Source organism: Carassius auratus, linkage group LG44F (assembly GCF_003368295.1).
Source record: "Carassius auratus strain Wakin linkage group LG44F, ASM336829v1, whole genome shotgun sequence".
In the NCBI taxonomy this organism is placed as follows: domain Eukaryota; kingdom Metazoa; phylum Chordata; class Actinopteri; order Cypriniformes; family Cyprinidae; genus Carassius; species Carassius auratus.
In genome coordinates, this window is record NC_039298.1 from 6,602,005 (window position 1) to 6,623,182 (window position 21,178).

General features: G+C 36.1%; 2 protein-coding genes across 2 annotated transcripts; one reads left to right on the plus strand and one right to left on the minus strand.

Moving 5' to 3' along the window:
* Positions 1-5,781: 5,781 nt before the first annotated feature.
* LOC113068211 (uncharacterized) lies at positions 5,782-10,874 on the plus strand. Its single transcript, XM_026240874.1, has 11 exons — positions 5,782-5,805; positions 6,621-6,808; positions 7,286-7,496; positions 7,710-7,785; positions 7,871-8,130; positions 8,674-8,757; positions 9,117-9,190; positions 9,498-9,649; positions 9,743-9,940; positions 10,124-10,210; positions 10,594-10,874. The coding sequence occupies exons 1-11, from the start codon at positions 5,782-5,784 to the stop codon at positions 10,872-10,874; spliced, it is 1,635 nt and encodes a 544-aa protein (XP_026096659.1).
* A 1,666-nt stretch (positions 10,875-12,540) lies between these two features.
* LOC113068233 (uncharacterized) lies at positions 12,541-15,417 on the minus strand. The gene is made up of 6 exons (XM_026240890.1): positions 14,853-15,417; positions 14,709-14,754; positions 14,442-14,533; positions 14,181-14,269; positions 12,877-13,142; positions 12,541-12,795 (listed from the first exon to the last, which is right to left on the minus strand). Exons 1-6 carry the CDS (start codon positions 15,311-15,313, stop codon positions 12,580-12,582), a joined length of 1,170 nt encoding a protein of 389 aa, XP_026096675.1. The 5' UTR covers positions 15,314-15,417; the 3' UTR covers positions 12,541-12,579.
* Positions 15,418-21,178: the final 5,761 nt, after the last annotated feature.

A 21,178-nucleotide genomic window follows, 5' to 3' on the forward strand; every position in this document is an offset into this window, starting at 1 on the left:
AGACGCATCCAAAGCCGTATCTAGAGCCTTAACATTCTTACTATCCTCAATTAAAGTTTGGATGCGTGTCTCTAATTCTGAAATCTTCTCTGTCAGCCTAACTATTTCCCTGCATTTATCACATGTGAATCCCTCATCAGCGACAGAGATAGATAAACTGTACATGTGGCAAGAGGTGCAAATAACAATAGCAGAAGAAGCCATTACTCATCGTGCTTGATGAAATATTCTTACCACGGTTGTTTGATGAACTTGTGAAAAACTGGAGCGAGAGAGAGGAGAGGAGAAAAGAAAACAGTGACAGGTTCGAATGAAAACACTAATGACAAGATAACGAGTGCTAACGCAATGCAGGTGTACTGTACTCATGGGGTATAAAATAAAAGTGAACGATCAAAATAAATCTGATAAGATAATAATATCAGAAATATGGTGTGAATTTGGTTATATTTTATCACTTTAAAAAACAGAGAGTGATAGTAAGGTAAAGATTCTAGAGAAAAAAAAAGATAGCTACAGAGAGCTACGATTTGCTACAGCAAGTCCAGCAGCCCAACAGGACGTGGAGAAAACACTGTCCAGCAGCGACACCCGCAGTCAGGGAGTGAACCACAGTATTACAAATATTATAAGTATATTACAAAGCTTATCTTTAGTGTTTTTTTACGTACACAAAATAAAGCTGAAGTTTGTGCACTGCAATGTGAACAGATACATAATCTGTCACACCAATGTGCAAATATCCTATGCGTACATTCAGTCTTCAACAAGCATTTAACATTACAACTACTATATTATACAACAATTCAACAAAAAAGGGTTAATATACATAACAGTATGGCAGTGTGAAATTGTCTGCTGCAAGGAAGCCATCCTTTAACTTTCACTTAACCCTATGTGCAAATGCCTAATGCAACCACACCATTCCACAATTTCAAATTTACCTGTGTATTATATTTGTAAATATGTCCTATGTTGTTACATTGCAAAGTTTTAGAAATAACAATTAAACAAATAGCATGAGAAAGTTACAAATAACATTAAATAACAATAAATAAATAATTAACATTATTTATTTTCTGCATTGTTTGTTGTCACACCATAAGACACATTTAGAATATTTGTCAATATAAATATATGCAATAGATACACAAACATATTACAAAAGTATGAAAATGTACAAAACGGGACTTAATTCAACTTTAACACATTCCCATGTGTTATAACACAAACCCTTATTTTAGATGTTTTCCAGCAAGAAAAACAAATGTGCTTACACTACTGCTAACAGGTCATTTTTCAGACTCAAAACTCTAGGCCTCAACTTTCCATTCTCAAGACCCATCAAGACCTTTTGGACGAAGTCAAATGTGTTGAGCAATTGTTTTGGATAGTTAAGGTACAGGGTGTATGTAAGTGCAAAGAAAATGACGAATGCATCAGCCAGTGCGGAGGACTCAATAACAATGTTACCCTCAATCACAACTGCAATCCTCTCTGGGCAGACAAAATGGGCATCTGATATGTCTGATTGCTTAGGAGTAGGGCTGTGAATCTTTGGCAAGGCAGCGATTCGATTCGATTACGATCCATAGGTTTTCGATTGGATTCAAGAACGACTTTTGCAAATTTAGAACGATTCAATTCGATTCGATTCACAATTAAATTCGATTCGATTCTGCATTCTTAAAGTGCATTCACGGGATTAATTAAATGCTTCTACTAAATTCTTTAAATGCTTAGTCAGGGGGCAAATTACAGTAGAATTTATGGTTAGAGAACCATAGGTTAGAAAAAAAACAAAAAAAAACTTTTGTCCATTGTTATATTCTACTTTAATGATGCGACATGGTATACGTAAAAATGTATGTAAGCCAAGTTTTTTAAAAAGAGCTTAAAGAGTATTATTTATAAGCTAACATTTAGTCACACCAGGGGCATAGCCATAATTTCAGAAGTGACAGAAATGTCAAATACAATAATTTTATGTATGTAGCCTATATAATAATAATAACAATAATAATAATAATAATAATAATAACAACAATAATAATAATAATAATAATAATAATAATTATTATTATTATTATTATTATTATTTACAAGGAATTATCTTCTTTTTAAATTACTTTTAATTAGCTGTAATAAATCAAGTACACTGCTGGACAATAATCAATTTGTAATTTTCTGTAAATTTTGTGCACAGAATAAGGTAGAAAATATACTTTATAGTTTCTGTACTGTAATAAATGTCAATTAGATTTAGCACTGCATCATTCATAAATTGTTTGTGTTTTTTGTTGTTGTTGTTTCATCAGTTCATTATGCTTTTATACAGTTTAGCTGCAGATATAGCCTGGCACGTCTATGAGAGTGAGATCGCTTCTCTTTCAGTGCGAAAACGTCTTCATCTCTATTTAACTTTTCCTCTCCATCAGCGAATGATTCTGAGAGAAAACGCGCCAGATGTCTGTTTGCTAATGAAACAAACGCTACTTTCATGCATCTGATTATCAGATAAATCTCGTGCTCTTATTTCAAGGTTGTTGTTAATGCTGTGGTTAATTTTAAAAGTTTCCTTCGTATATTCGGTTCATCCGCATTGTTTAAAAACATTTATCATTCAAGGGATCTGTGCATATGATTTAGACACTTACATTTCTGCTCCGTCCATGCAATAAAAACAGCTGTCGACGGCTCCGGTAACTCCGTCGGTAAGATGCAGAGAGCCATTGACAAACTACAGAAAAGTAAAACTACTTCACGTTAGCATTACTGGCCACGAGTCCTATAGATCACACGTCAGCTGCGTCAGAGACGAACAGAGCGCGAGCGCAATCCTGTGACAGTCTCAGGCGGTAAACAGTGGAGCGCGTGAAGGACAGATAAGAGGCACGATTCACGAACACTCTTCAAGGTCTCCATTAATTCGTGCATGTAGTAATTTAATGTGTATACATTTTGAATGCATTGAATCGCTATAGAAATCGCGATTCATTCGATTCTTAGCATTTTGAATCGATTAGTGTCTGAGATCGGCGATTCACAATTCAAAAATCATGTTTCAAGATCGATGCATATGAATCGACAGGGTTTGTAATCGATGCATCGAGAAAACGAGTGAATCGTTACACCCCTACTTAGGAGGAGCCCAAGTGGTACATCATTGGTGTTCAGTTCATCAGTCTGCTCCACCTAAAGACAACAAGAGAAACAATTACCCATTACTAATACATTTCTTAAAGCTGACATTAAACCTGCAGTCAAACACAAATACAGTCCAAAAAAGACAAACAATCCAAAACAAAACAAAATTCTAAGAAAATTCTTAGAAATGTGGGCGTTTACTCTTAAAATTAAAGAAAAAAGTAATTCAGAAAGCATCTTAACCCTTAAAAGAGATCTTAAGGTCAAACTTGTTAGGAGCACAGACGAGGACTTTTAGGAGGCTTGAGAGTTTCTTTAGCAGAGGAGAAAATGGCAGAAAGATGAAGAGGCAGAAGAAATTTGTTGCCGACAACGGATGACAGTGAGTTAATAAGACGCTATAGATTAGATCGTGCAGGGATCATGTTTGTGACTGATCTTATTAGAGACGTGCTAACATCTCCGACACAGCGCAGAAATGCAATAGCGCCAGAAATTAAAGTAATCACTAGATTACGTTATTTGGCAACAGGGAAAATACAACAGTGCAATAGTGATGATTTGGGTCTGTCACAACCTTCTGTAAGCAGAGTGATCACACAAACAATTACAGAACTTTCAGAACATCTTATTGTGTCGCAGTTCATTTAGTTTCCACTGGACATTCCCACCTTGCAGGCTCAAAAAACTGCATTTATGAATATAGCAGGCTTAAAGGCACAAGCAGGGGGAATGAACCGTTAATAGTTTGTGCTATACGCTCCCATGTCTGCTTCTTGTCCCTTGCTGTGACACCCAGCCCGTATTTTCCTTTAAGAATGGCCTTGTGGTCATCCACTAACTGGGCTAACAGTAAACACTGTTCCTCTGTCCAGTTTGGCTTTCTCGCCTTTCTTGGTTTTGATTCCATGTTTGATACATTAAAACCAACATTCAAACCGCTACTTAAATAGGACAGCAATCACTGTAAATTGGAAAGAGTGGAAAACTTTTTATCCTTCTAAGCCAGTCAAATACCTTGTAGGAAATTAAGAGCATGGTAAATAAAAAAAGGATTTATATACACACATATAATGTGTGTGTGTGTGTGTGTGTGAGAGAGAGAGAGAGAGAGAGAGAGAGAGAGAATGGTCAAATAGGAAAAATTATGCATGTAAATTCAAAGTGAGAATTAGAATAGACCCTATACTTAAAATCAATCTTTTTTCCTTCTTGGACAACCAACCAATCACAGACTTCAAAAGATTGTGTCATACATAGCAAAGATGAAAGTTTTTGTCTTTTCCATACTCAGCGTTGCTCTCAGATTGGTCCCGAATCGCTATTAAGCTAAGACTCCTACGTAAAAGTTTTTAAGCTAAATTAAGAGTTTTCTGAGAGGATTCTTAGAATCTTTATGAATACGGGCCCTGGTTTGCATTAGGGATTTGAAAAAAGAAAGGGCATTCATATGAAAAGCCATCTTGGACTGATGCCTATCAGCAAGAGTCTTCAAGACATTTTTTTTTTATTTTGTGTGTCATGCATCACCCTTTTTAAAAATCGAAGCGAAGTACAAGTCTAACTATGGTATGTTGACAATGTTGTGGCTCCACAATGATTTTATGTTCTTTTTTAAGTCTCATAATAAATTATCTTCGCAATGGATACAGGCATATTTATGAAGTTGACTTTATGTGGTATCAGAACTAATATGGTGGTAATTAGCCTAGGCTTTTTCGTAATGTAATTAAAGCGAATTGACAATCAATTTCTTTGATAATTAAAATCTGGCAAACAATTTGGCTCTAAATGGCTAAGATCTATAAATGGGTAAGCATGGTGGTGTCCAGTAAGCGACCATAGCAGCGATCCAACGTGTCCTTGTATTGAATCAAAGACGGAGCCGGACGCAGAGCCGTTTATATGAAGGTAAATCAGTTGCAAAACTCGAGAGGTTGTAAGTTGGAATTTGAGAACTTGTCATATTAATATTTGTATTTGTAAATTGAAATTTACACTCACGACCCTGATGTGAAAAGCTGAATCTTTCGATTTGCACACAGACAATGATCAAAACACCCCTGTTTTAAAGCTGAACTTGCAGATTAAAAGTTACAAATGTGTAAAATGTCATTCACATGTACAAAATGACAGACACACATGTGTCTTTTGCACTTTACTTCAGTTTCGCTGTACAACCTCAAGTCGGCGCTTACAACCTCTCAGATCTGGCAGTACAAGTTCAATTCCTGGCGCTTTGACTTTTGCTACTCTTTTTGCGATACTCCTGTTGCAAAACTGACTTGTGCACTTGTAAACGCAGACGCGAGAGAACACGGGGAGGGGAGGGGGGTTGGGGGGTGATTGAATACGTTTTATTGGTCGATGCCTGACCAATGAACAACGCCAGCCAGTGCGACTTGTCATGCTGAAAAAAACATTTTTATGCATATGTATGCTTCATTTTTAAAACACTTGGACAATATTTTCATTAAATATCCTGACGGGATTTTATATTGCACTAAAAAAAAAAAAAAAAAATTCGTTTATTGGTTGGAGCCAATGAAATGGGACGTTTTTATGTATGCGATGACGTCACCTCATAGAGCAGATCGCGCCGTTTGGCGGTCAATGTAGCAGTCTGTCATCACGATGGAGGCATCAAACAATCCCAGGGTAGGTTTTTCTTTTTAATAATTGTCTATACCAGGAGTAGGCAACGTCGGCCCTAGAGTTTAGCTCCAACCCTGGAGAAAAAAAAATCACCTGCCTGTAATCTTAGTAATCCTGAAGACCTTGATTAGCTTGTTCAGGTGTGTTTGATTAGGGTTAGAGCTAAACTCTGCAGGACAGCAGCACTCCAAGACCTGGATTGCTGGTTGCCTATACCTCCGGCCCGTTTTACAAAGGAGGTTAAGTGAAAATTAAACCAACTCTTTTCAGCTGTTCTGTAACCGCTGCTGTTCTGAATTTCCCATCTCAGCGTATAAGTCAACTCAGAGTTCAAGTTAAACTCAGAGTTGGTTGAACCTCCTTAGTGAAACGGGCCCCTGATCTCAACGTTTACTGCTGTTAGCCAAGGACTGTGTTAGGTGGTTCTGTAACTCTTAGAAGTATTTTTTTTTCATATATTAATTATGAATTTTAAATTTCTTGAAATATATATATTTCTATATATATATATATATATATATATATATATATATATATATATATATATATATATATATATATATATATATATATATATATATATATATATATATATATATATCAGTGTTTTTAAACATCGTGAGTATTGATAAAAAAAATAAGACAAGATACTCCAAGACCCATGTAGAATTTTCTTTGTTATGGAATAAATACACTGTACCATGCATGTGGGGGTGGGTTATTACTTGATAACAATAATAATAATAATAATTATTATTATTCTTGTTGTTATTGTTGCATTTTATGTGAATGCAACTTATATTGTTTTCTTTCTACAGGAGCAAAATTCAGAAACAGAAAGTGCTGTAAGGAATCTGCTTAGCTGCATCCGAAGGCATAGCAGCCCTCAAGCAGATGGAAATCCCAACAGTTCTCCCACCGTGGCACCTCAGCCTGGTACTAGTGCTTCCTTTGGGGTTGGCCAGGCTGTTAGTAGGCCAAACACAGTTCAGCAAGAAATGCAAAGGTAAGGAATCGTGTACTCCGAGCTCTCAGGTGTCAATATTTATATAGATAAAAATGTTATTATGGTGGGGGGGGGGGGGTCATATTTATTCTTTATTTGTATATAGCAATTTGTTGTGTGATGTGGTAAAGATGTGGGCTAGTAATTAATTGATTAAATGAACCCCACAAAGACCCATATGTGATTTGTCATCAATACAGCCCTGAGCATGGCTCTTAATCCAGGTTGTTAAAGGGGAATTCTACCACTGATTAGTACACTGGGAGTTGTTTTGGTTGAAGATGTCCATTAAATGTTGCCAATGAAAACCACATTTGTACACTGTATCTATATAATATTGTATTTAATAACGGTTTACATCATATGTTAGGTTTTCTTCTATTTTAGCCTACACTGCAAATGGTTTGTTCCTGCAAGAGTTAATTTTATAACAATAACTTTGCTAATTTGCAAATATATTTTGTTATTTTATTAAAGAGCTTTTCCAGCACTTTACCATGGAAGCCGTAAACGAATGAAAAAAATGGCACCTGAACCTGCAAAAGTTACGTCTGTAAAGTTCTTAGAATTCCAATTCTGCTTGCTTTCAAAAAACTCCCAAAAGACTCCCAAAGATGAAACGGTTCTCTTACAAGCAGGGCTAGGCAGAAGAACTGTAAATATTCCAGACAATGCTGATCATACTGAGGTGAGCCATGGTGTAAAACTTGATGTTTAAATATGTTATGGACAAAAGATATTACAAGTTTTTGTTCCTGTTTTCTTTGCATTGTTTTATTATGTATTTATTTATTATTATTGTTGTTGTTAGTATTATTAAATCTTTAAAAAGCAGGAACAATCTTTCCCAGTTGTGTTTTTATAAAGTATTTTACTTGTATATCTGCCTTCTAATATCCAGATAACCAAAGTACTTCTTCAGGAGTACCCAAAGTTGCAAAACTTAAGAGGTGGTTGGTTGCTCCAAAAAGCCTCAGGTAAGTTTATGATACCAAATGCATTTACATATTTTTTTATCTTTTTACCAACATTGTTATTTTTTTTCACATGTCTATTTAAAAGGGGGCAGTGGACAAAGGAAAACAACATCTCTGGCCCAGGATTCCCAGGGCTACACAGCAAAAATATTGAAGACGTCCTCTAACAATGGGAAGAATGTCATCTACATCGTCCCCCTCCAAGAAGAAATCGATATAACCCCGTTGCCATATAATGCACCTGAATTTCATAACATGCCCAAAAACATCTGCATGACCTGTGGTATATCAGTCCCATTACAGTTGCTGCCATGTCACCTTGAGGATTGTCAAAGTAATAATGCGGTAAGTGATATTTCAGTGTCATTCACAAAAAAAGAAAAAGTATATTCTTTAAGTCCCAGGTCAGGTGTGCTGTTACACGGTTACATTTTTTTTTTTTTTTTTTTCTCGACCTATTTTTGTAAATTTTTGAGTTTACTCCACTTTTGTTTGTATAAAACTGAAAACAAGTTGAGCTGAAGCTGGCATTGAACTTTTTAAGTCTTCTCAACTATTTTTTACAGTGCTGTAAAAATCAAAAAAATCAAAAGTTGAGAACTCAAAAAATCTGCAGAAGCTGGTTGCCTTATTTAAGTTTTTGTTTTTACAGTGTAGGTTTCTTCAGCTATCACACATTTATGCACTTACTGTATAGATGGTAGGCTCAGCTGCTACCCTCAGTCACACTTCTTGAATATGAAAATCTTCTTAAATATAGCCATCTATTATTCTTGAAGTATTTCTGTTATGCTCTTTTACAATAAAGAAACTTCATGGCATAGTTATAATGAGACTCTTTTTCAGATAGAATAAAAATATAATCTGAATTATTATTATTTTTTTCAGATAGAATCTGAATCTGACAAGGAAAAAGAAAAAGAAACTGAAGAGGCCCATGGACTGAGCCATGAGTCAGATGTAATTTGTCTGGTAAGAGACTGTCTTGGTTAAAAAGTGATGACAAAACTTAAGCTAAAGCAGTCACTGGTAAATTGAGGATGTATCCTGAGAAAATATTTAACTCGGGTTATAAATATATTAAAGGACCTTTTGTACAATATTAAATGATTGACCACCGGTCATTTTTATGACTTTAAACATTTTATTTTTTAAACTGTCTTTAACTGTTACTGCTAGTCTGTGTTTGTTTCTGGTTCTCTTGTAAAGTCAGCATATACTGTTTTTAGACAATAAACTTGATTGTGCCTAGTCATAAGATCATAAGCAATGTGCTTCTGGTTTGCTTGTAGACCTGTTTGATGTCATATTGAGTCTGTCTCATTCTTCAGGATGCCTGTCCGATATGTGGAGAAGAATTTTCTGCAGAAGTGATGCCTTACCATGCCAGTACATGTGGAGAAAGGTACTGTAGAAATGTTAGAGTTGTGAACAGTAGGGAGAGATTTTCTTTTTTTTTTTTTTTTTTTTTGTCCACAACAAATACAGTCACTGTTTTACCAAAAAAAAAAAAAAAAGAGAGAGAGAGACAGAGAAGAATTATGGCATTTCTGGTTCAATTGTGTTGAAACAAATGAGCAATTTAGAAAATCTCAAATTTGGGATATCATACTGCAAACAATTCTCATTAGGCTTATGTTACATCTTTTAGATGTTTTCAAATGTTCCTTAAAGCCTAGATGGGCAATGGATGTTTATGTATTTTACTGTAGTTTCCCTGAGATTTTCCCCTCGATTATGGATGGAAACTCTGTTGATGAAACTGCCTCATTACCATCCCAAAGCACTACTTTCCAACTTGATCCTGATCATTTAACACCTGGGCCATCAGTTTCAGCTGAAAGTGCACCTTCAATGTGTGATGGTACTGATCTTGTGCGTTTTATTCTCTCAGAATGAAAAAGTTTATGTACAAATGATTTCCATGATACCATACCATGAGTTTTTTTGGCCACAGATTGGAAGAGGATTGAGCTTCCAGAAAGGGCAGCTATACAGTACAGGCGGTGTGCACTTCGACAAAAAGAAGATGAGCCCCCACTGAAAGTACGAATTGATATTAGAGAAGACATGGAGGACCAGGAGGGGAGAATAATAAATTTTTACAAGGTCCCCAAAATTGATTGGACTAGACCTCTTCAATGCCGATTGGAAGGTATTAAATATTAAACTTAATAATGAAATCTTGTCATTACTAGAAACAAAACATCCTGTCCCATTGGATTTTGTCATACACTATATTCCTTTAATTATTTACACTTTTTAATGATACAACTTACATGTTCTTATTAACAGATTTTAAAGCAGTTTACAAAATTTTTACATATTTTTTTTTTAGGGGATGTTGCCACTGGGGATGGTGTTCAGCGCCATTTTTTCAGCATGGTGATGCACAAGCTGCAGAATGGATTCCTCTTTAATGTCGGTTAGTTCTTTCATGGAATATCATCAAGGAGGTTATTTTAACAACATTAAAAAGAAAGTTTCAATATTTTACTTACCCTCCTGTTTAAAACCCATATGGCTGTCTGTCTTGTTTGTAGGATAGTTTTGGACAAAAATCTCTTATTTTAAAGCCTCAAAATCTTTCTGGAACCATTGTATGGAAAACAGCCCATACTATTCTGGCAAATAGCTTTTTTTGCGATCTGTAGCAGAAACACAGCCATACATGTTTAGAATAAAATAAAATAATTGATGTCTATAAAAAGATGTCAGTTACCATTTTGTAAGCACTGTGTGATCAGTGTACTGACAAACATTGTCACCTTGACTAAAAATGCTTTGGGTTTCCTGCTTAACAAACAGGAAATGGAAACGGAACTGCATTATTTGAAGGGCAAGCTGACCACCTTATCCCATCTACTTCCCAAGTCCTTTTGCAGAGTGACTTGTTTGTGATGGCAGGCAGGATTATTGGTCATTCTTTCCTCCATGGTGGGCCTTCATTAGCAGGTGTGAGCCCAGCAATTGTACATGTATCATTAGGTGGCTCCCAACAAACAGCAACCATCACAATTGAAGATGTGGCCGACATCGACATTAGGGAGACAGTACAGATGGTAGGTTGGTATGTGCCATATTGGTAGAGGTAAATGTGTTTGTATATTTAATTGTATTCTTTCACTATTCATACAGCTTGCTGTAGGTGATTCAAAGAATGATTTTACTGAGGATCAAAAGGCAGCCATTAACCAACTGGCAATGTCTTGGGACCTTCCAGTGTTGACTACAACCAACCGCACTTGGCTGTTACACAATCTTCTTCAGCATGCAGTAAGTGTTTTTGGTAAGACTATTTTAAGGTGGCCATGTTACAGGTACTTACAGTTATAATAACAATAAATTAACCGTAATCCTAACCCCAACCATGTAGTAAGTACACGTAGTTAATTAATATTACTCGGTACTTAAATTTATAATTAAACTGTAACCAGAACACCTTAAAATAAATTGTAAATTGTTTTTTTTTTTTTCTTTTATAAGCAATTGAACTTCATGCAGAAGTTCAGCAGTGGACCATTAAATTAGGCTTATGTGAAAAACTGTTAAATCAGAAAGCAACCCCTATTTCCTAATTACATTAATGATCATTCAAATAGGATTCACTAATTTATTTTATCTGTCATATTCAGGTGCTGACAAGAACCTGGCGACAAGTAAAACAACTCAGACAAGGACTGAAGGAGTCAATGGTATGGCAGTTATTGGAGGCCCGACCTGATGTGGCATCTGTGATCTTTCCAAGACAGTCAATGGCTGACTGCAGCACACAGGTGATTTATTCAGTTAAACTACCAACTTTAATTATTATAACATTAATTCCTACTTTGTTTTATACATGTGAAGTATGCCCTTTTTGAATACTAAAATTATAATTAGGTTCTCTTAAACAACATCAACTGGCCCATGGAAGATGAAGACGGGGACAATGAACCCCCATTTACCACCCAGTGCAGAATTTCAGGGTACCTTAGGAAGTTTGTTGAGACTGGTATGTTGTTTTGTACTTTACTAATAGCAAAACTAGCAATTGAGCTGCTTGTTGCTGAAACAAATCCATATACAGACAAATCTTTTCTGTTTGCATCATTGATGAATATTTAAGAGGTCTTTACATTAACTTGCTTATGTATTGTGAAATTTGTGTTTTAATAACGTATGTTCTTCATATATCTGCTCCATTTCAGCTGATCAATGTAAATTGAAACAGCTTGTCAAATTCTGGGTGGGCTGGGAGCTACCAATGAAGGAAATGCAGGTGAAAGTGGTGCAGGCAGAAAACCCTACATCCTCCACCTGTTTTTGCATTCTTCGTCTACCAGCTCATTACACGACTTATGACCATTTCAAAAAACACCTAGAAAGCTGTATTGCCACTAGTGATGTTGGTTTTGGCCTTGTATAAAATTACATAAACGGCTTTAAATTGAAAATATCAAAGTGAAACGATAATTTCAGACATTAACACATTTTCATGTTTGTTTTACTGTAAATGTCAAAATAGGTAAAAGGAACCGTTTTAGAATGTTTAGCTGTTGCAGTGTTTTACTTATTATGATGCCTTTTGTGTAATTAAATAACCCAGACTGTTTATATTCATGTGTTCAAATAATACTGTTAATTGTTAACTTAACATTTAAACTTTTTTTTTGAGACTACAGTTGTAGTAAGACAAAAGTCTGCTTAAAGTAAATACATTTATTTTGTCTTCTACAGTAAAATATCAAAACAGAACTTGTTCTTTGTGGCTTTTTGGGGGGGGAGGGTTATCTCAAAGATATTTCAACTGTCTTACATATAGCCAATACTATGCATGTACTGCAGTGTAGCAATGTAAACATCTGCCCCAAAATTTCCTGATGGTTGCATTGGGTCCACAGCAGCCTTTAGTTCATTAAGTTCCTCAGAACTCAGTGGACATTCAATTTCAGGAACCTGGATGCCAGAATTTGTGTCACTGGGGATAAGGCCGCTGCTTTCCCAGTCAATTTGTGGAATCTGTAGATTCTGTAAGAAAAAATAAAATTAGTAAAAAAAAAAAAGGGAATAAGAATAGATTAAAAAAAGGAAAAAATAAACCATGCCTACCTCATCACACTCTTCTGAATGGTACTGCTGCCCCAGTTGCCACAGCTGATGTGGAGAGAGGTTGCCCTCTGATGAAAGGGGATGGTTGTCCCATCCATCTCTAAATATATTGAGATGGACTTGGAGCCGTGGGATAAAGGCATAGTGACAGCAGAAGATGTGAAGACTGCTGGACAGATCAAGATGCCCATCCTCTTCCAGCTGGTGCAGAACATGGGAAGTGGGAGGTAACCGCAGTGAACACATCCCGCCACAATCGCTCAATTCTGTTATAAGCAAAGGAGGGGAAAATATTTTAACATGGTCAGCACTTTAAAAGAAGCCCAAGTAATTTATACAATGATATTTTATTATAAAGGCTGCTACTTACAGGTTTAATTAATACTTTTTTTTTTCAACTAATAATTTGATAAAACCTAACCTTTGTGTGCACACAACAATAATATGGCATAATTGCACAACCTTCAGTTTAATTTTTGAAAGGGTTTTTTCTATTGTTATAATGCTGATTTTACAATGTTTAAAATCTATTGCACAACTGAGCTTATATTACAGTTTTAGCTATTAAAATAGTTCAGTGTTGTATGTAATAGCAAAGTGATTAATTTAATTTTTTTTATTAACTCTTATTAAATTTTATTAAGTTAATTTAGAAAAAGATTATTTTTTTTGTTCGTTACATAGCCCTAGTATTGCCAAAAGCATCGTAACTTAAGCACTTGAAAATCATTGTAGATCTAAGAGTGCTCTGCTGTAATGGTAAAGCCCTAAGTGCATCCTAAGACAGATTTACGCGGTCACCTGCAGGACAATCAGCAGATTACACCTTTAACTTGATTCAAGTGCAATGTGATCATAATATAAGAATTTGATTGTACTTTATTGTACATTTTATTACTTGTTTTTTGTTAATGTTTTTAAAGGAATTTATAAATTAAAAATAAACAAAAAAATTGTGTGAAGTATAATATTCTACATATAATGCAATATAAATGCAATATAAAATAATATTATAAAAATATTATATTTGTCTGGAGTTGTCTGGAATATTTTAATAACCGAGCTACTACAGTACTACATTTACGAGCCATTCTATAAATTGAAATTTCAGCACTTGACAAACAGATCGGCCCTGTTCAGCGGAGCTGACATGAAAATTGGCCCGATGCCTGGCCTGAGGGGCCAGAGCTTAAATACAGGGCTCTATCTTATTAACAGCCCCAATATACATGCTAAATGATCAGTGCACAAGGGTTAAATATCATCTTATATCAAAATTTACCTCTGATTGTGAACACTTTTACCAGCAATGAAGCTACTTCTCCCCGTTCCTCGGACAGAGAACATAAGGCAGGCCACATCTACATTCTCCCCTCCATGATCCCCCCGAACCCTGGCAAAAAATATATTGGTAACACATAATGCGACAGCATATAGTGTTTATTAATCTTTCAGATTTATATAAAATGATTTTAGCATCACAATAATTTAATCCTCTATTTTTCTTATTTCATACAAAAAATTTTTTTTTTAAAAAGCAGCAACTGCCAGTGGCCAATTTTTACCTCAGTGGAAATCCAAACTTCTGAACTGCCTCATGGAAAAAAGACAGTGTTGTGGAAGCCAGATTGTTATTTGACACACCAAGGTACATTATCTACATTAATACACAAAATAATTTTTTATAATTATTCTACATATTAACATGTTAGTAGTCTTTAGAATATTATACCACTTAAGTTGCATGTTTTAACAAGTTTAAGAATCAAAGTAACTATCATTCACTAATTCATCACTCCTCTAGCCTAAGTAAGCAGTGTCTTTATCTTTACCTTCCTGGAGAAGCCATCGATCCCTCCAAATATCACAATGTTATACCTTGAAAAAGTATATTTCTGTCACATATGCTGAACTGAGCATTCAATATATACTTAAATAAAATAAAAAATAAAATAAAAAATGTTTACTTAACTTACCGTATCAACTTGTGGTTTGTGTCAATGTGCATCAGGGACTTTGGGCTGGGCACAGAATATGTCCTCCTAACCACACATCCTAATTGTGACATCCTGGAAACAATGCTTGCAGTGTCAACTCGATGCATTGAAGAACGAACTCTATCCCACTGTACCCGATGACCTTGTGCTCTCAGCAGACCCATCATCATTCTGTAACCTGCATTCGGATTGCTTGTGTGGATTGTTGCCACAAGTGAGTCTAGCTCTGCATCTGCAATGTTGCTGTAGGTTGCCTTCACAGATAATCCCCATTCCACCATGCGTCTATGAATTGTAAACTTGGACACCCCTAGCAACCTTGCAATACATGTCACAGGCAATCCTAATGTAAGCAGTTGGGATACAGAGTCTTCAGAAATCAAAATCCGTGGACGGCCATTTTTTCCTCTCTCTTGGGAAACCATGATGTGTGGATCCATGTTAGTATTTCTTATGGCTATCTGGTGTACTTGATAAAGTGCATCATACAGTTCATCTGGAATGGGTATCTGATTTGAGATGGCACTAAAAATGACCAGCTCCTGAGAACAGTAAATTCTAAGAAGTCCATGTCAAGAGGAATGCGTTCCAGCCAAAGTGACAGATGTGTGTAAAGCCGTTGTAATAAATGGTTCAACAACAATTCCTGCAAGATGATATGAATATATCAATAATAATAAAAAAATGTAAATCCTTCAATTCATCTATCATCTAACAATGCTTTTTGTGTAGTATTAAGCTTTAGTATTTTCAATAGGTAAAGGCATGGGGAGTGGTAGCTAGTAAAATGATCACATCGCGGCAATCTGGAATACTTCATTATAACCAAATAATGTGTAATAAACAGCATGTAACATCATAATCAATTGGCCATTGTCTCAAAATAAACCCCATTTAGTGTGATAACATGGTGACACTTCGCGTTGGCGTTCTTATCACCTTCTCGTCATTTATTACGTTAACGTTACATCAAAGAAAATGCCTTAAATAATGAATTATGTTGAGCATTTACACCCACATTTAAACAAATGGCAAAAAGTTATTTTTGTGTGGATAGTAGTCGTCATCAGTGATACATATCAGTCAAGGAAAACATAATAATGATTTGATTTTTGAAACTGTCTTAATTTATTAAAAAGAAAAACCTACCCTGGGATTGTTTGATGCCTCCATCGTGATGACAGACTGCTACATTGACCGCCAAACGGCGCGATCTGCTCTATGAAGTGACGTCATCACATACATAAAAACGTCCCATTTCATTGGCTCCAACCAATAAACAATTTTTTTTTTTTTTTTTTTTTAGTGCAATATAAAATCCCGTCAGGATATTTAATGAAAATATTGTCCAAGTGTTTTAAAAATGAAGCATACATATGCATAAAAATGTTTTTTTCAGCATGACAAGTCGCACTGGCTGGCGTTGTTCATTGGTCAGGCATCGACCAATAAAACGTATTCAATCACCCCCCAACCCCCCTCCCCTCCCCGTGTTCTCTCGCGTCTGCGTTTACAAGTGCACAAGTCAGTTTTGCAACAGGAGTATCGCAAAAAGAGTAGCAAAAGTCAAAGCGCCAGGAATTGAACTTGTACTGCCAGATCTGAGAGGTTGTAAGCGCCGACTTGAGGTTGTACAGCGAAACTGAAGTAAAGTGCAAAAGACACATGTGTGTCTGTCATTTTGTACATGTGAATGACATTTTACACATTTGTAACTTTTAATCTGCAAGTTTAGCTTTAAAACAGGGGTGTTTTGATCATTGTCTGTGTGTGCAAATCGAAAGATTCAGCTTTTCACATCAGGGTCGTGAGTGTAAATTTCAATTTACAAATACAAATATTAATATGACAAGTTCTCAAATTCCAACTTACAACCTCTCGAGTTTTGCAACTGATTTACCTCCATACGTTTAGTCCATGTCAATTGTTTTATTCGGCAAAACTTAAGCCCTTTTGACATTTTTCCTGACGTGGCTATATTAAAAAAAAAATCGCCTCCCGAGACAGCTCATTATGGAGCTGCTGGACCTTCTCAGACCTGCGAAGCCCAGCGCTACTTTTTTTTTTTGCTACAGAGAGATTCATCGAGGTCGTGGGAGAGGGCTACAGCCTAATCAAGACCTCTGTGTGGAGGTGCGTCCACACTGTCACCAACGCCCTTCTGCGCCATGCCGGGGATTGCATCCTGGTGGATGGAACACTCATCCCTATTGCCAATCCATCAGTGATTGATCAGGCGTAGGCTACTTATCGCGAAAGGGATACGCGGCCATAAACGTGCAGGTTATAGTGGACCATTGGGGTGTGATATCTGACCTCATGGCAAGGTCCAGCAAAACTTCAACTTCCTCTGACGAGAGGCTTGGTGCCCTTTTTTACGTTGCTTCCCCAGCATATTTTGTAACTAACTCTCTCTCTCTCTCTCTCTCTGTTCATTGTAGATAGGTTGCTTTTTATTAAAAACATAAACCAATTGCAATCAATACCGCATTAAACATAAGTAACTGCAGCTGCTTGCCAATCAATTCTGATTGTAAAGTACCTTACCATTAACATAAAAGTGTATAATATAATTTTTATAAGTCGTTAAACCCATGTCAAGAGGTGGCACAAGTGGCACAATGGGATAAGGAGGGTGGAAGATTAGCGAGGGATAGGCAAGGCAAGGCAATTTTATTTATATAGCACATTTCGTACACAATGGTAATTCAAAGTGCTTTACATAAAAGAAAGTAAAATAATCATGAAGTAAAATAATAACAAAAATAAAACAAGTAATTTTAAAACTTTTAAAATTATTAAAACATTTAAAAACAGTTAGAAAAAGATTTTACATAAGAATAATAATAATAAAACATAAAACAGTGAAAATATAGTGAAATCAGTTCGGACATTGCACAGTGCTCATTCAACAAATGCACAGCTAAAAAGATGCGTTTTGAGTCTAGATTTAAATGTGTCTAGTGTTTTAGCACATCTGATCTCTTCTGGAAGCTGATTCCAACTGCGGGCAGCATAGTAACTAAAGGAGGACTCCCCTTGTTTTGTGTGAACCCTTGGTATTTCTAACTGACTTGATCCTAATGATCTGAGTGCTCTGTTAGGTTTATATTCAGTGAACATATCTGCAATATATTTCGGTCCTAGGTCATTTAGTGACTTATATACGAGTAAAAGTACTTTAAAATCAATCCTAAAAGTAACTGGAAGCCAGTGTAAGGACCTGAGGACTGGTGTGATATGCTCAGATTTTCTGGTTCTAGTCAGAATCCTGGCAGCAGTGTTCTGGATGAGCTGCAGCTGTCTAATGGTGCTTTTGGGAAGGCCAGTGAGGAGCCCATTACAATAGTCCACCCTGCTGGTGATAAAGGCATGAACAAGTTTCTCCAAGTCTTGACTGGAAACAAAACATCTAATTCTTGCGATGTTTTTTAAATGATAGTATGCTGATTTAGTTACTGCTTTGACATGACTACTGAAACTAAGGTCTGTCTCCAGAATCACACCAAGATTCCTGACTTGATTTTTAGTTGTTTGACCCCTAGAGTCAAGGTATGCATTCACCTTGAAAACTTAATCTTTGTTTCCAAATGCAATGACTTCAGTTTTTTCCTTGTTTAACTGAAGAAAGTTCTGGCACATCCAATTATTAATTTCTTCAATGCAATGGCAGAGGGAGTCAATGGGGCTGTAGTCATTTGGAGATAAGGCTAGGTAAATCTGGGTATCATCAGCATAGCTGTGATAGGCAATCTGGTTATTTCTCATTATTTGACTTAGTGGAAGCATATACAGGCTAAACAAGAGCGGTGCAAGAATTGACGCTTGTGGGACTCCGCATGTCATGGACGTCCACTTAGACTTATGCTCTCCTAGACTCACATAATAGCCTCTCCCTTCTAAGTATGATCTGAACTAGGGATGCACTGAAATTTCGGCCACCGAAAATTTTCGGCCGAAAATGGCTTTTTCGTTTTTCGGCCGATAGACTTTTATCACCGAAACAACACGGCCGAAATGTTGTGATGACGCAACATATAGAGTCTGTTAGCACACGTCTCACTGAGATCTTTTCGGATCCTCTGCACTTCATCGCGAATGTGCTTGATCCGCGTTATAAAACCATTACTTGGATGCGGAAATAAGGCAGCGCGCACGAGAAATGATCCAGGCCGCGCTGGATGCAGAGAACCCGCGTGGAGACGAAGTAGCGCCAAGCGCAGGAGACAGATCAGAGCGCAGAAAAAAAGACTGGTCTCTGCACCAGATGAGTGGCATGCACCATCGTTCTCTGATATGTTCAGTGGAATTCTGCAAGAAAGTGCCTCAAATAATAATAATACGTTGGCTATTTTGTTCTTAGGCTACTATATATATATATATATATATATATATATATATATATATATACATACATACACACACACACACACACACACACACACACACACACAAACATATGTACAAACATAATATCAGATTGTAGCCATATTTATGCTAGATTTTCTGCTAGATTTGTGCTTTAATTTGATAAAAATATTTATTTATGCCCTGGCCCTATTTAAATACACTCTCTCAAATATTTCTCAAATGTCAGGCAGATGACAAGCTCAACTGCTCAACAGCTAGATGGTTAACTGTCTGAAGTCCCCATCCCCAGAAGTGACAACCCTCTTGCCAACTGGAGAAGTGATGAACTTTCTAGTCCTACAGAGAACAATTTCAAATGCACTTCACCTAAATGCACTTTGTTTTTATGAGAGAACTGTTTATTTTAAAACCTTTCTGCAGGCCAGTAGGCCTGTACATTATTATTAAATAAACACATAAGTGGGATACATTTTTGGTTTGAATTTTATTTTATACTGTGCATTTTTGCAATGTGCTTAATAAATATTTGCATAATTTGTAATTATGTATTTTTATGTTTTTTTTTTAAATAAGTTATGTTATTGTAATTATCTTTGAAACTTTAATATTAATTTATGCAATTGCAATGTCTTAATTTTAGTAAAGTTAGTACACGGTCATAGCAATAAACTAATAATTGGCATAATTTCTTTCAGTGTTTCGGTTTCGGTTTTCGGCCTTGGTTTTCTCTTTTTCGGTTTTCGGTATCGGCCAAGAATTTTCATTTCGGTGCATCCCTAATCTGAACCATTTGAGTACCATCCCAGAAAGCCCGACCCAGTTTTCCAGTCTCTCTAGTAGTATGTTATGATCGACAGTGTCAAACGCAGCACTGAGATCTAGCAATACCAGCACCCATATTTTGCCAGAGTCACAATTTAAGCGAATATCATTTATTATCTTAATGAGTGCTGTCTCTGTGCTGTGATGTGGTCGGAAACCAGATTGAAAATTGTTCAGGTATCCATTTGAGTTTAAGTATTTGTTCAGCTGATTAAAAACTACCTTTTCTATAATTTTGCCTATAAAAGGAAGATTAGATACTGGTCTAAAATTGCTCAAAATTGTGTTATCAAGATTGGTCTTTTTCAGGAGGGGCTTTATGTGAGGGGTTTGTCAGTCTCTCAACAATGGCAAAAAGAGTATGAGTGTTATTTAAGTTACTGTTTATAAGGTTTGAGAAGAAGATCTGTCTAGCTGTGGCTAGTTTCACATTAAAAGCATGAAGGATGTCTTTATAGATGCTATAGTGAATTTCAAGTTTCGTCTTCCTCCACATCCGCTCGGCTTTTCTGCATTGTCTTTTCATAGTCTGAACTGCTGTTGATCTTCTCCAAACTGATTTCTGTCTGTTTGTTTTCTTACTGACTATTATTGGAGCAATATCATCAATAACATTCTTAACTTTTGAGTTGAAGGAATCAAGGAGAATATCAACAGAGTCTGCAGAAATGCTTGGTGTTAAAGATATAGCCTCCATAAATAGTACACTTGTGTTCTCATTTATGCATCTCCTTCTGACAGAGACAGATCTAGATTCAGTGGTAGCAGAGATCAATATATCAAAGAAAATACAGAAGTGATCAGATAATGCTACGTCCTTAATAACAATGGATGAAATGTTTAGACCCCTACTGATGATTAGATCCAGAGTGTGTCCACCTTTGTGTGTGGGACCATGCACATGCTGAATCAGGTCAAAGGTGTTTAGAACCGTTATCATTTCTTTTGCAGTTTTGTTTTCTGCATTATCTATGTGAATATTAAAATCCCCTGCAATTGCAAAACAGTCAAACTCTGAGGAAATTATTGATAACATTTCTGTGACCTCTTCAACAAAGGCTGGAGAGTATTTTGGAGGCCTGTAAATAACAATAAATATAATGCGTGGGGCA